The sequence below is a fragment of the Lissotriton vulgaris genome, chromosome 2_2 (assembly GCF_964263255.1).
Source record: "Lissotriton vulgaris chromosome 2_2, aLisVul1.2, whole genome shotgun sequence".
In the NCBI taxonomy this organism is placed as follows: domain Eukaryota; kingdom Metazoa; phylum Chordata; class Amphibia; order Caudata; family Salamandridae; genus Lissotriton; species Lissotriton vulgaris.
In genome coordinates this window covers 215,997,075-216,010,180 of record NC_141688.1, presented here as the reverse complement: position 1 = coordinate 216,010,180, position 13,106 = coordinate 215,997,075, and the positions used below count along the sequence as shown (strand labels likewise).

General features: G+C 43.9%; 1 protein-coding gene across 10 annotated transcripts in view; it reads left to right on the top strand.

The window, feature by feature from the left end:
- Positions 1 to 13,106, top strand: part of PPFIA1 (PPFI scaffold protein A1) — a 922,132-nt gene that overhangs the window by 159,971 nt on the left and 749,055 nt on the right. For all 10 annotated transcript variants that reach the window (XM_086959570.1, XM_086959566.1, XM_086959563.1 and 7 more), the window contains exon 3: positions 8,553 to 8,654. In XM_086959570.1, the coding sequence (XP_086815696.1) occupies positions 8,553 to 8,654 (102 nt within the window). The remainder of the gene's footprint in view (positions 1 to 8,552; positions 8,655 to 13,106) is intronic.

Genomic DNA, 13,106 nt, shown 5'->3' with positions numbered 1-13,106 from the left:
ATTCGTGAAACATTGTAAATATTTTCATATGTCACTCAACTGTTAGGTTCATGTCACATTTGGGACACTTTTACACAAATTGCTTCCTTTTTGTTCAATTTTTCTTTATTATGTGATTAATACATATATGCTCAACAAAAACCTTTGGTATTTTTGGTACTTTTCTCTAGGACAACAGTATAACCCACCCATCGCGATTCTGTAATTGTAAAAGACATTTATATAGCGCATGGCTACCCGGAGACATCCCAGCGCTTACAGTACCAGTGGGGCAGTGTCACTCAGTTTGGAAAGAGAAATGTTTTCAAAGATATACGAAAAGAGAGGTGGTTGGGTTCTGTGCGAAGATGGGAAGGAAGGGAGTTCCAAAGTCTGGCGGCGTTAAATGAGAAAGATCCACCTCCGCTTCTGGCCTTCCTAATCCTAGGGATGGTGGCCAGGTTCTTAGTTTTGGAGCGAAGGGATCTATTGGGCTCATGAGGCTGGATGATACCTTAAAGAATGGAGGGCCCAGTTTTAAACAAAGACTTATGAACGATACATAAGGTTTTGAAATGAACTCTCTCCTGAACTGGCAACCAGTGAAGTGATTTACGGGCAGGTCTGGCGGAGTGATGTTTGGGAATGCCCAGTAAAAGTCTTGCCGCCCAATTTTGAGTGGTCTGTAGTTTAGAGAGAGTAGCAACAGGCGCACTCGGGTAGAGGGCGTTTGCGTAATACATCCTGGATAGCACCAGGGCCTGGACCGTTATTTTTCTAGCCTGAAAAGGGAGGAGGCGAAGAACCTTCCAGACCATTTTAAGGAGTTTTAAATATGAGTTCATGGTCGATCCAGACGCCCAGACACTTTAACCGAGTCTTAGGCGTGCGTGACGGACCCATCGTAATAAGCCAAATTTCAGTCAAATTATGGGGAGATTGTTTACCCAGGATTATGATTTCACTCTTTCCCCATTCAATTTTAGGAAAAAAATCGCTCATCCATCTTGCAATTTCTTCAAGGCAAAGGCGGAGGCAGAGAGGAGAACTTTCCTCTTTATTGAGCCCAATCACCAACTGTGTATCATCTGCGTAGGTGACTATATGGACTATATGGACTCCAAAGGGTAAAACTGCCTCTGCAAGAGTGCAAGTATAAACATTAAACAAGTTGGGGCTTAGGGAAGATCCCTGCGGCACTCCACAACGAAGAGGTGTCAGTTTGGAGGTAACTTGATGATCAAAAACTTGGAAGGATCTGTTGTTCAGAAAAGAATTTAGCCAAGCCAGGGCAGTTCCAGTGATACCTAAATTGCTGAGCCTATGGATCAAAATCGGATGGTAAACGGTATCAAAGGTCGCACTGAGGTCAAGAAGGAGGACTACTGCGGTGCCACCAACGTCTACTATCCTACTTGACTCTTCCACTACTGAAAGTAGGGCCGTCTCTGTTCCCCGTAGTGGACGGAAACCAGTCTGATGGAGAAGATTATGAGTCTCCAGGTAAGATGATAATGTTAGATTGACGTAATTTTTCTGTAATTTTACTAACTCCAGGAGCAGCGAAATAGGTCGATAGTTTTTCAGGTCTAAGGGTTGAAAACTTGTTTTTTTTTAACAGAGCCTTTACCATGGCTTCTGCAATCGTGTCCGCACAGTACGTTAATATTGACCTACGACCTCCATTTGTCCCTGTTGTTCTGTTTACACGCACATACTAGTGTGTGGAGGCAGGCAGCAGTTTTGTTTATGAAGTGCTGCTACTCTTTTGCACCTGTGTGCATTTATCTACCTGTTAATGGCAAAGCGCCTGGAAGCAAATGCTTCCCTTTTTCTTTTAAATCTGTCCACACACCAAACTACCTTTTCAGAAAGAATACCACTGATGGCTGATGCTCCTCTCACATCTATTTATTCATTTAATTTAAATGCACCGTGCCACAATAACAGATGTTTTTGCACAGAGGGTTTCTGTGCGACATCAGTTGGACAACAAGAGCCACGCTGTCTGATATCACCCAGGACCCCAAGGTAAAAACTTTCATGCTATTCACTGTTTAGCTATCTATAATTTTATGTCTGACCCCTACCATGTACTTCCCCCTGCTTTAATTATATATGCAAAGACGGATAAAATGGTGGTGCCATACAAAACATGCACCCTCCCCCCTGCCTCCCCCAAAATAAAAGTAAATTAACTTTAGATTTGCTCCTCGACTACCCACCAAAATTGGAGGGAAAAAACTGGCATCCCACCATCTTCTGATCGATCAATCCATCATTTGCAAAGCGCACTACATAACCGCGAGGGTCTCAAGGCGCTGGGGGTGGTGGTGCGCTACTGATCGAACAGCCAGGTCTTGAGTCTGTCGTAGGCTCAGTGGAAGGGTGTTCCATGTCTTGACGGCGAGGTGGGAGAAGGATTTCCTACCGGTGGTTGTTCTTCGGATGCGCGGGACGGTGGCGAGTGAGAGGCCGGCGTAGCATAGCTGATGGTTGGGGATGTAGGAGAGCCGTCTGAGGTAGGCTGGGCCAGTCTTGTGGAGTGCCTTGTGTGCGTGGGTGAGGAGCTTGAAGGTTATCCTCTTGTTGACGGGGAGCCAGTACAGGTTTCTCAGGTGGGGGGTGATGTGGACATGGTGTGGTATGTCGATCAGTCGTGCCGAGGCATTTTGGATGCGTTGTAGTCGTTTGATTAGCATGGTCGGGGCTCCCGCGTAGAGGGCGTTTCCGTAGTCGAGTCTGCTGACGAGGGCCTGGGTGACTGTCTTTCTTGTATCTGTTAGGATCCATCTGTAGGTCCTGCGGAGGGTGATGAAGCAGGAGGAGGAGACGGCATTGACTTGCTTGGTCATTGAGAGCGTTGAGTCGCGGATCATTCCCAGGTTGCATGCATGGTCGATGGGTGTCGGGGCTACCCCCAGTGCCGTCGGCCACCAGGAGTCGTCCCAGGCTGAAGGGTTGGAGCAGAGGATGAGGACCTCTGTCTTGTCCGAGTTCAGCTTCAGACGGCTGGTTTTCATCCAGTTGGCGACGGCCTTCATTTCTTCGTGGAGGTTGACTTTGGCGGTGATGGGGTCCTTGGTGAGGGAGAGGATCAGCAGAGTGTCTCGGTGTAGGAGATTATGTTGCGGTTGTGCTGTCGGGCTATGTATGCGAACGGGGTCATGTAAATGGTGACCAGCGTCTGGTTGAGGGAGTAACCCAGGGGTATGCCGCAGATTATCTCGGAGGCTTTGGAACACTCTGGGTTCTGCCGGAGAGGAAGGAGGTGGTCCAATCCAGAGCCTTGTCTCAAATCCCTGCAGCGTGGAGGTGTGCACGTAGTGTGCGGTGGCAGATGGCGTTGAAGGCGGCAGAGAAGTCTGATGTCCTTGGTGGCGGCGATGAGGGCAGTCTCTGTGCTGTGGTTGCTGCGGAACCCTGACTGGGAAGGGTCCAGGATTATGTTTTCTTTGAGGTATCTGGTTGGCTGTCTGTTGATGGTTTTCTCGATGACCTTGGCCGGGAAGGGGAGCAGGGAGGTGGGTCAGAAGTTCTAGAGGTCTATTGGGTCTGCCTTAGGTTTTTTGAGTAGGGCGTTGATCTCGCGTGTTTCCGGATCGTTTTCAGATGAAGTGGCGATAGTGTGATAAAATGATCAGCAAGAACAAGCTAGCGCATTTTTCTATGCCTCTGCGTCCTTTTCCTTATCGCCCAGCTTTGCATCTCTAATAATATGCAAAGTGGATGTTCCTCACCAAAATAACGTGAGAAATGTCGCTAACAGACATTTCTCCCATCAACAAGCTGCACGCTAACCTGCATAGCGATAAAAAAAAAAGTAGTGCTAACCGCGCCTATCGCAGGTTTCATTACGCCTGCTTTTCAACTGACTAAAGCATAATAGCTTATGGGGTGGTGGATTATAGAGCGGAGACCACCCAGCCCTATCAACAAGGTTTTGCCTATCGCTGTGCGATTATCGCTGAATTTCCAGCGATAATCGCACTGTTTGCAACTGTCGCTGGATTAAATATCGTATTGGAGATAAGTGTTGCTGTTCGCACGCTATCTCGGCGATATAATCCAGCGATAGCTGGCGATAATTATCCTCGCGCTAAGCGCGCTTAGCTATAATTATTGCCGGCTGTGGCTAATATACCCCTTGGTTTCCCATAGTTACCTCATAGAAGTGAATAACTTGGCCGCAATCCTGGTCGTTCACTCTACAGTATTCCAGTGGTAACTATTCACAGAAAATATAACCCCTATTCTTCATAGAACAGAGAATTAAATTGTTGTGTTGAGTGTCAACTCTACCAAGTACCAGTCAACAGGCATTAGTGTGCAGTGGTCCGCACCACCGCACTGAAATGCATTGTCTTGCATATATAGCACCTCAGCCCAGCTGTCAAGTAGCCTGGAGACTACTGGCTGATTAGTGCTACAGTATGATTTGGTAAAAGCTGGAGTGGCAGGCAGCGCTCAAGTGCAACAATGTTAACACTATGAATCCAATCACCGTGTGGCATTCTGGTGAGGAGTGTGAGTTTGTGAAACTCTGTTATAGGCGGGTTTCTTTTTGCTGCAGTGCTTCCTGCAATCATGAGATCAGCTTGCCGCAGTAATGATGAATCCTGCGACGCCGACACAGCCGTGCCCAGGCAGCGTTATGGGCCATCTCGGGTGGCAGCTGAAACATACTGCTCGCTCCGACGTAGTGGTGGTTAAGCGTTTGCATCTCACATGCCCAGAGGACTACTGCTTGTAGCTGGGCCCTGCGAGCCTCAGCGGTGGTGGCGGCCAGCCAGCAGGTATAGTGGGTACCCAGGCTAGCCGGCCCAGATATGGAATGGCAACTGCTCCCGCCTGCTGCCCCTCTGCAAAATTGAGTAAGTGTGCGGTATTGTTGCGAGCAAAATTACCTTGTGTGATTGCGGTATATATTTGCCAGCTCAAAACGTACATGTTGGCTAGATCTCTGTGAGATGGCTTTGAATTATACAATAATTAACAATGCTGTTGTGATGTAGGTCTTGTGTTGAAATAATTCTAGCTGCCGTCAAGTCTGGAAGTCAGTAACCACTTTAAGAATTGCATTTTGCAGGAAAAATGGGACTCCTTATTGTAACCCCAGTAGTACAGGCTGGCTGTAGTTATATGCCTGTGCGCCAGACTCACTGCTCCAGTCTGCCCTTCTACGCTGCTGTTTGCCCTGTGAACCGCTAGGCCAGACTCTCAGTGGCACTGCTGGTCCCAGTTACTGAGGCAATTCCCCAGTTTCACAAGACCAGCAGACTGGTCCTCCTCACAGTGTGGGAGACGTCCGAGTCTGCTAACTGGCATTTCTGGCGGGAACAAGGAGTAAACAGCAAGCGAGCCGCCTCCTCAGCCAGGTCCCAGATGAAGGGGTACGGGCACGACAAACTACGAACATACGGGCCCATACCGTTCTCAAGGGTACAAGGTACTTGAAACTACTGGCTACAGAGACCCAGTACGTCATTATTCCATTAGGGATGGTGTGGTATAGTGATGCTGAACACAGGCAGAGGATAATTGATTCAGATGCCACCTATCAATTTAAAACCTGGGCAGCTTTTCAAGTGCTTCCAAAATGTGCTCCGCTTTTTTGACACTTTTACTAATGCCACACCACCATCCATGATCTACATTTAATTAAATTGCCACATCATGCACATTGCCCACTTTATTCACGGTCAGCGTGCACTGGGTGGCCATTATTGGGCATGCTGCCCAGTCGTACACTATGGACTAGTAGATGGCAGCTTAACAGACGCACTGCAATTTCTGATATGTTTCCCTCCTCTTCATTGCTTGATTTTGCTCGCTTGAAAGTGTCGCCCTTAGTCATTAAAATGTCACTCATAATTACACTGAAATGATCAAAATGCCACACATAAATCTGAAAGCATGGCAGCTATGTTGATGTATTTCCGATGCTCTCATTCTATGACCATTAGTTGGAAGCGTGCAATGTTTTATGATGTTTAGTTACCCTTGTGAACATCCTACAGATCAATATTGAAGGTCTGATATTTCAGTGCACATAGTTGCCCAGACAGATTGTTCTTTTATAGGATACAATATATAGTATTGTATACCATATGGAATACAAGTATACAAGCAACCAAAGTCACAATTTGCTTCAGGGTTCGTGTTCAGGCGAGGTACTATTACGTTATTGTGAACGTCTGCTGAACTCTAAACACTTTGAAAAGACGATATGTGAGTACTTAGTAGCAGAAAGTCTAAGCTCTGTATAAAACTACTATTTGATTACTAAACCAGCTTATATTGACCAGCGTCGATAGCAATCAGTAAATGTTATTATTATGACGTTGTCAGTTTCCGGGCCAGCTGATGTTCTACTGTTTTTCTATTCATATGTTGTGTGCTTTATTTTTTTAATGTACACTGCCTTTAAACCAGTTTACGAATAAAGATATCTTGAGGAAGCTTTTCTCCTTAGCTGTAAAAGTGTAAATACAAGATTTGACGTACCCATTTGAAAATGTCGTTGCAGAAATGGTGACCTCCGTTTTTACTGTGGCTAATGGAAATTCTTATAGGCTGTGGCCTCCCTTCGTAAACACTTCCCCTCCTTGCCTTCCAGCTGGAAATTAGAAAGTCGTGGAGGGGATACCTTCAGCAGAATGGTGGTAACCACACCTCTAACAGCACCTCCTGCAGCCCACCATATGTGTATCAGTTGTATTCACCACAGTCTTTTTGAACACGGCCTAGTCGGGAGGAATAGTAGGGGTTGGTATCGCAGGGGCCTACCACTTGTGACCCTGTCATAGCTCCCCAAGGCTCTTGGGACTTCCTCTCCCTAGCCTGCCGCACATGCGAGGCAGGCCGGTGGAAACTCTCAAGAAATACCTGAGGGCCTATGAAAGAGGTTGCACACACCTTGAGGGCCTTGGCAAACATGGATTCATGGGTCCTGAGCCACTGAGTAATCCATGGTATCCTCCCACACAAAAAAACTCCCATAGATCACCTCTGCCATTGAACGAAATATCAGCACAGGCTCTTGGGAATGTGCAGTGTTTACTGTTTCTCTGTATTTAGTTAAATTGATTGCCCAACTTTGGTGCACACATGTTTGCACATATTTTTTGTTTTCTCCAGGGGGAAAAATCCCTGTGAATAAACCTTATCCTCCTACACCATCATGAAAATTGAGGGCGTTTCCTTCTCCTTCCGATCCTAAAGAACATTACTCCATCCTTTTTTGTGTGCGAGTAGTGTGTATCCATGTTTCTAGAGAGGGAATATGCATGTAAAATGTTGGTGAATATCCACAAACTTTAAAGAGTTATCATCTTTCTTATGACTCTACTCTTCCCTTGATACTACCTGTAGGCACACCGAACCCTCAACGGCCATATGTGTAATTATAATAATAAAATTCCACTCTTTCGAATTGAGGCTTTTAATATTTTCAGTTCTTCATTCCAAAATATGCATGGGTGTGCAAAAATCTTTGTGGATTGGACATAGTTGCCTTCAATTTATTGGTGGTACTTTCCACCTGCACAGTTAGATTGTGTTACCTGCTATAATGGAATTTACAGGAGTATGTACTGAAGCTCAGTTTAGGTTTATAAAAGAGCCTATGAATAAGCGCTTATATCTGTGGTACTTTAGTAATGTTTTTTTCTACAGCATATTGACTGTATTGTCTGTTGTTTTCACCCTAGACCTTGGTGCCTAAATGTGCATGCTCAGGAATCCTAATGTGGTGTGTGGGTGTGTTAGTGTTGCTTCTTTGGGGTTTCTGAGATGTACGTTAATAATAAAGAAAGAGGCCAACAATTTGTGTGAATGGGGGCCGCTGTCGTGACCGCTGTATTGTTATGGCTTGCTACACTCCGGCGGCCAACCTAAAAGCACATACTTTATAGCCCGATTGATGTGGTCTCTGTTAAGGCTCCTGAATACTTCTGAGAAAATCTTCCCAGGGCAGATGACGATGGATTGACAAAGGGAGTTGATTGGGAACGGGATAGATTACCTCATTTCATAATCAAATTTTGAGAGGAATAACCGTAGCGTGTGGTATTTAACTACGAAGCCTAGATAAGGTGGTTGCAATTTGAACATTGTATTTTGCCTTTTTAGATTTTCAATTTCAGCTCAGTTTACCTGATTAAAATGGAATCCTTCTCCTTACCGGATTACGTCCATACTCCTAGTAGTGTTCTAAAATTAAAACATTAAAGGTGGAAATGATTGTGTTGTCTGTGATGGCATTTAATATACCTATTACCCTAAATTAAAATACCCATGTTGCCAGATGTTGCTAGCATCAGCTGTCAGGAATTACTGTTGGTCCATCATGGTTTCAGAATGTTGCCCCCTTGGCTTGTACAGATCTCTTGTTCGGACTCCCTGAAAGGCTGAGCGCATTCGATCTCATTGGCACCGTCACAGAGCTGTCTAAAACTAGATTCAATTATCCCACAACTGGTACCAGTACAGTTCTTTCAAAAGTGATCCTTAGTGCTGGTTGCTCTTTTACAAGTCGGAAATATTTATGACTTTGGTTTTGTGTTTTTCAGGAGTTTGCAGCACTTACTAAAGAACTCAACGTTTGTAGAGAACATCTTCTTGAGCGGGAAGAGGAGATTGCTGAACTAAAAGCTGAAAGAAATAACACCAGGGTAAGTCCTCTTACTTTGGCCATAGACAATGGCTGTTGGCCCAGCTGGAATGTCTGTTTGTTTGACTTGGATGTTGCTGATGGGAAACTCTTACTAAAGAATATTCCACTTTTTCCCTCAGCAGAGAATTGAGAAAGCGGTTCAAAGTTTAGTGGGGCGTGAAAGGTTAAATGAGTAACTGAATCAAACCTGCTGTACAGTGAAACTGGTCTTTCAAATGTATTGTGATGTGTAGTTATTCTGAGTAAGTGATGTACCAAGAGCGAGAAATGCTTCTCTATTTCTCAATATACTAACTACAAGAAATATTTTTCAATATGGCGTTGTGCAAGTTTTATATCTGACATGTAACTTATAAATGCAACACATTTTTATCTTACTCCAGAATGAACAGCTCAACTCGCCGACTTAGCTGGATTGAACCTATTTGACTGTTGTTTAGATATTACATAGCAGGTGTCTTATTAGTATCTCTGATGCCTTATCTGCTAAGGGTTGAGTAGTATGTAAAATTGTCATTTATTGCCCTCTCTCCCAGCACACCATTGCCACTTACACTTCTACTTGGGAGATCCATTTAATGACCTCCAAAGTCTAAATTCTCCTGTCACTGTACATATGGTAGGAGAACCTCGGGACACCCCTTTCTGTTGCTCCCCTTTATTGCGACAGTCTCCCTGCCTACATTTTCTCATTCTCCATCTCGCCCATAACCTACCCCCATCCACCACGTCCCCAGCCGTGGCTGTGTTCTTATGTTTTGGCACCACCTCCCCACACTTACTCATTGTTTCTTTGTACTTCATCTGCAGTCATACAGCTGAACAGTGCAGCTGCCGACGTCCACCTACATCCTCTGCCTACTGGCCTCCCTTCTCCACCCGCACATAGGGCAATACATGGAGGCTGGGTCTTGTATGTCAGTACATGACCCAAAATAACTGATGGGTAGAAAAAAACATAGTTGTACCCAGAGTGAATACTTTTCCTCAATGTAATGTGAAAAAATGGAATAACTATCCACACGTTGCCCTTTCATTTGGTTAATTGACAATTGGTCTTATTGCCTTTATATAAAATGTTGGAAACACTTTGTTTCTTTTGTTTTTAACAGCAAATCTACAGAACAAAGTTTATTAACTTCAGATTTTTTGTGTGTGTATATATATATATATATATATATATATATATATATATATATTATTTGTGCATGATATATGTTTTGGGGTTAATGGCTGCTTATATAGAAGTGCTACCTTTGATAAAATGGTATTTATGTGTAACTTTTTTTATCCTCTGTAATTGACATCGATAATACCTGGCTCCTTCTATTTTGTATTACAAACTTCAGTTTACAAAACGCAAAATAGTTTTATATTAATTCTAATAAAGAGCGTTTTAGTTCGAAAACTGAGCATCAGCCAACCTAATATTGGTGCACAATTGCAGCTGCTTTTGAACCTTGGTAGGAAAAAATGCAACAATGAAAAGAAACTAAGCAACAGCAAATCCCTAAAGCCAGAGTTTCAAGTAGAAGTGAAAATAGAACTGCAGGGAAGGTAATGATTCGTTCATGTGCAGTGCAACTGGTACTGCATTCCAAATAGTAAAATACACTATGAAGCAATAGTAGATGGTTGTGCGTGCCAGGTTTTGTAAACTTCAAACTGGAATGACTTAATTGATCTGCTACCACGTGCGTTTTTCATCTTCTAGCCAAGGTAAAATGCTTCACCAAGTTTTACTGCCATCCAAATTGTGGCCAAGCTTTGCTTACTAAGTAAAGTGAAACTGTTCCTCTGAGAGAGCGAAGTTAATTACTACAGTTCAAGGACTTGTATTCTCTCATCTGGATGGTGGCAATGCTCTTCTCTATGGTCTCTCGGACTCTACACTGCCCCCTACTTAGCATCATACATACATGCACAAGGGCCGGAAGAAATATAACCTAGTATCCCCACATTGGAGATCCTTCAAAGGTTTCCCTTGCCGTTCCACCCCATCTTTAAAACTAACTGCTTCACCTACAAAGCCATCATGACTAGCACTTCACCAATGTTGTCGACAAGCTCACTTTCTCGGTGGCTGTCGGTGCACATGCAGCCACACAGGAGACAAACTGCAGGAATGAAAAACGGCACCAGACCACATCCATTTTAAGTGCCAAGACCCCGGGACAACATCCCCTATTCAATCTGGACCACTTCTACTCTGCCCCTATTTTAGGTAAGTACTTGAAGACACCTCATTATAGAACACAACATCACGATGAAGCAACACCCCACACCCACTATTAGAACCAAACTATCTCTCCAATCATTCTTCGACTGTATCTATAATTTTGGCAAAAGTACAGCACTCTGCTACCCTTTGGCCATGTTCATATTATCCAAATGCCACGTAAATGTTTACATACAGTAGACATGCTTGTTTAGTATCCTAGTGTATAGTTTACTGGATGGGTTCAGTGAGACAAACCTTTGTATGAGTCGGGTAGCACTGGTTTGTGCAGGAGCAGTAAAGGCTCTAGAAAAATCTCTAAATATTGCATGCTGTGATCTATCTGGGACCACACCAGTATTTGCAGCACTGTAGTAAAATCTGCCACCAGAATAAGACTCCTATAGGAATAGGATGTTCTTGTATCGGGCCAGGATGAAGGACCAAACCTGCTGTTTTGGTCTTCTCAGCCTGGGCTGTCTTTAAGTTCCAACTAGGATTTTAGTGGTAGTTTACCTGCCCGTGGCCAATATGAAGACCATAAAACTTTAATTTCGGACACTATTGGGGGACACTATAAACAGTGCCATTTATTCAGTGGTTTTAGAACTTTAAAGGGCAATGCCTTGGAACATAATGGTTTCTCAAGCACACCGAGAAATTGAGATGCCTTGCTTGCAGCATGTACACGTTGAACAACATTAGGAGAAAAAAAGATTTTTTAGGTGGGAGAGATTGTGGCTACACTATTTTCAACTTTACCTTCTTTACACAATTGAAAAGTAAAGGGGTTAATGAGCTCAAAAGCCGTCGTCAAATTTAATTCTTTTCTATAAAGATATCAGTGAGTGATCCATGGCCAGAAATATAAAAATCATCTGAGAAATTCTGTTACTAGGCCAAAGACACTATTATAAAACCGTTGGTGCTGTGTATTACCATCTTTGACGAATACACAACCATCAAATCAGAAGCACACGGCCTATGAGTGATGTGGGATGCTAACAGATCTGAAAGCACATGCCACAGCAGTTGATAAAATGTAAATGCACCAAAACAAACCTACTTCCTGCCCCTTTTACTCCTACTGAATACTAGTCCATGGCAATAGGAGCTATAGTCTTCTGCAGTACATTGCACCCCACCGATTTGACAGCCTACAAAATGCTGTCCTCCTTAGATTTCCGTAATAGCTCATACACCAGTCTAATATTGCCTCAAACTTTTGAATTTTTCACTACTCAAGTTCAACTCTAAAATGTAACTTTGCAAGCACCATATTTGAAATTGTTAAAAAAAAGTGTCTTTGTCTTATTTTTGCTTTAGTAAAATAGAGTAGAAAAGTAATTGGAATTCAGCAAAGAACAGAGAAAAATAATAAGAACAAGAGAGACCATGTGGAAGAAGCCATTGGGTGGTAAAAAGGATGGAAACAAAGTATATAAACTTAAAGTACGGAATGTGGTCAAAAATGAGGAAAAAGGGGATGGGCAGGATACAGAGCCATAGTTAAGAGCAGAAATTAAATGAGTGAATAAAAAGTGACATACCATTTTTGTCTGGAGAAGTGTGGGACTATTAAAGAATGGAATTGGGAACCCTGCCCCCCACTCCCTGCAGCTACAGGATCTTTCTCTCTCAGAAATATGAGAAATGCGAATAACTTCAGCTATGTTATGTTATGTTAAAATTCTTGTAAAGCGCACATACACCCAACTGTTTCTTGGCACAGTGGGCAAAAGGAGACGGACAGAAAGAAGTGAGGGCAACAGAGAGGGGGAAAGGAAGAAGCCTAATCATTTGCTTTGCGGAACAGATAGGTTTTCAAAAGAGACCTAAAGTAGACATAGGAGGTGGTAAGTCTGAACTCCAAAGGAAGTGCATTCCAGAAGGAAGGAGCAAGAAACGAGAATCTGAGCCCACCATGCTTCTTGCGTTTAAAGGTGGGCGTCGTGAGCAGAGCAAGGTGGGTAGACCGAAGGTTGCGTGATGGTGAGTAATGATGGAGGAGGGAGGAGATGAAGGCAGGGCCAAGCCCGGCCAGGGCTTTAAAGATGATACAACCCAGTTAAAATTCGCAACGCTTGGCTACCGGGAGCCAGTGGAGAGTTTTTAAACAAGGGGTGAACATGCTGGTGCCTGGGCTGGTGAAAGATCAGTCTTGCAGCCTGGTTCTGTACCAGCTGCAGACGGTTCAGCTGCTAGGCAGGGATACCAACATAGAGAATTGGC